General features: G+C 54.6%; 1 protein-coding gene across 1 annotated transcript; it reads right to left on the bottom strand.

The window, feature by feature from the left end:
* Nucleotides 1–1,441: 1,441 nt before the first annotated feature.
* LOC136495529 (uncharacterized) lies at nt 1,442–1,951 on the bottom strand. Its single transcript, XM_066491436.1, has one exon. It carries the CDS (start codon nt 1,949–1,951, stop codon nt 1,442–1,444), a length of 510 nt encoding a protein of 169 aa, XP_066347533.1.
* Between the last annotated feature and the right edge of the window lie 304 nt (nt 1,952–2,255).

Below are 2,255 nucleotides of genomic sequence, written 5' to 3'. Positions count from 1 at the left end.
ACATGTGATGCTTGGAGGTGCCCGAGCTCCACGTTGCTACCCTCGGCCCCCTAGTCATCCATCCAAACGTGTGGTCGGGCCAGACGTTGCGCTCCCTAGAGGGCTCAGGTGCCTGATATCAGGCCAGTCCCTGAGCTGGAGCCGGGAGATCTCTACCTCTTCTTAGTGCACTCTGCCCCTCCTATGGGTGGCTCACTGAGCTTCTGGGCTCGGGGACCTCAACCTCCCCCTTCAATAGAGGTTGTCCCTCTTGGGGAGGTAGGGTCACTTGCATGGCCGGTCACCGATGTGCCTTCTCCGGTGCCTTGCTATGGTGCCTGCGCCTTGCGTTGTTTAGCTATTTTTGCCACCATATATTGTAATTAGGTCATTCCCAATTAATGAAATGAAATTACTTTCATTTGCAATCCCATTGCTCTTGAGTCATGCTCAGAGATTTAGTCCCTCATTGGGATGGGCTGTTATGACAATGGCCTCGTTGGCCAAGATCGCTATGCTCATGCTACTAGCGGGTAAGTCCATGAGAACCCTGGGTTTTATGGTCATTCTATGCCCTAGTCATGTCCCCCCAGAGGGGAGATCCTTGGCTTCCCGATCGAGCCACTCGTATAGTTCCTGAGCCCATCTGTCGGTACTCGAGGGCTCACTGCCTCCTTCTATGGGTCACCACGAGTGGCTCGAAATTGGTACTCAGACTTCGCTCATCTAGATGGTCAGGACACTTCTAGGTGTCCCAGCTATAGCTATGTGGGCTCATCTCCTGAGCGTCCCTCGCACTTTAGGTGCTTCGGGCGGCCCTAAAGCCCAGTGGGTTGACCTAAGAACCCTTAGCGATGCCCCTTCTGGGGCCCCCCTAGACCATTGTGTGGTGGAGTGGTGTGATCCATTGAATGATTGGGAGACATGCAGGTACCTACAAAGAAAATAGAATGGACACAAGAGAAAGGGAAGATGACGGAGCTAGTAACAAGACGGTCAGGGCCATTCCGTTAGCACCTTGCCGATCCTTTGCCTGGTCCTCTTGCTCTATCCATCCCATCCTTGCCTCGCTCAGGGGGGCCCTTTACAGCAGTCCTCCTTTAGAAAAGTCAGCTGATGGTTAGCTCAATCGATCCTCTGGTGCAGCCGAGCTACCGCTTGGGTGGCTCGGGTTAAAGGAGATGGTTATAGACACAAGCAAAGCAAGAGGGTCAGGACGATGGGACTTATCTTGGTTTTTATTGTTGGAGAGGTAGGCCGGCGAAGGAGGTCGGCAGGTGGGCCATGGTTTGGGAGATGGCGCTCCTAGGCGGATGGCTCGATGTTTGGCCTTCCCTCATGGGGAAAGGGCAGAACTCACCTTGATTGGGTCAACCCCTTCTAGGTGGCCAAGCACCTGGATTGAGGGGCCGGTCAGTCCACCATTGCCGCTAGGAACCTTGTCTGCCTTGTCAATGCTCGGTTAATCGAGCACCACTACTGCCTTGGTTGCTTCCTCTGCTGGTGCCCCTCCTATGTCATGGCCAGGGTCATCGAGAGCATAGGGGGCAATGAGTGCATCTGCTTGGACAACAAAGTCTTGCTCGTAGTAGTAGGCTTGCTTGAAGCTACCCTCGACGGTGATGACCCCCTTCAGGCCAGGCATCTTGAGCTTTAGGTAGGTGTAGTTGGGGACAGCCATGAACTTGGCCAAGCATGGTCGACCGAGGAGGGCAAGGTAGATGCCAGGGAAGTCAACCACCTCAAAGGTGAGTGGCTCCTTGCAAAAGTTGTTTGGCTGGTCGAAGGTGACATTGAGCCAGATGTGCCTAAGGGGCATGACTTCCTTCCCTGGCATGATCCCATAGAACGGTGCCTTGCTAGCGCACATGTTTCTGTGGGGGATGCCCATCTTGTCAAGGGTGCTGGCATAGAGTATGTTGAGGCCGTTGCCCTCGTCCATCAACACTTTGGTGAGGCGTGTGGTGCCCATAATCGGGCTGACCATGAGCAGGTAGTGCCCTGGATGAGGGATGCGATTGGGGTGGTCTTCCTAGTCAAAGGTGATGCCTATTTGGGACCATTGGAGCCACATCGGAGCGGTGAGGGTGTGAACAGCATTCACCTCTTGTTCGATGATGCAGCACTACTAGTGGGATTTGTAGGCGTGGGAGCCCCCAAAGTTCATGAGGCAGTGCTCACCCTTGGGGAACTCGGTGTCTTCCTCCTAGGCATTTGCCACCCATTGCTGCCCTTCAAGGCAGGCTTCTAGGCCTCGCCCTATTGGCCGAGGGTGC

Source organism: Miscanthus floridulus, chromosome 12 (genome assembly GCF_019320115.1).
Source record: "Miscanthus floridulus cultivar M001 chromosome 12, ASM1932011v1, whole genome shotgun sequence".
Lineage (NCBI taxonomy): Eukaryota > Viridiplantae > Streptophyta > Magnoliopsida > Poales > Poaceae > Miscanthus > Miscanthus floridulus.
Note: the sequence above shows the minus strand (reverse complement) of the source record. Positions and strands in the feature narration are given on the sequence as shown.

Excerpts from the sequence above, each read along its gene's own strand:
- LOC136495529 (XM_066491436.1), bottom strand. The coding sequence starts at position 1,951 with ATGGGCACCACACGCCTCACCAAAGTGTTGATGGACGAGGGCAACGGC.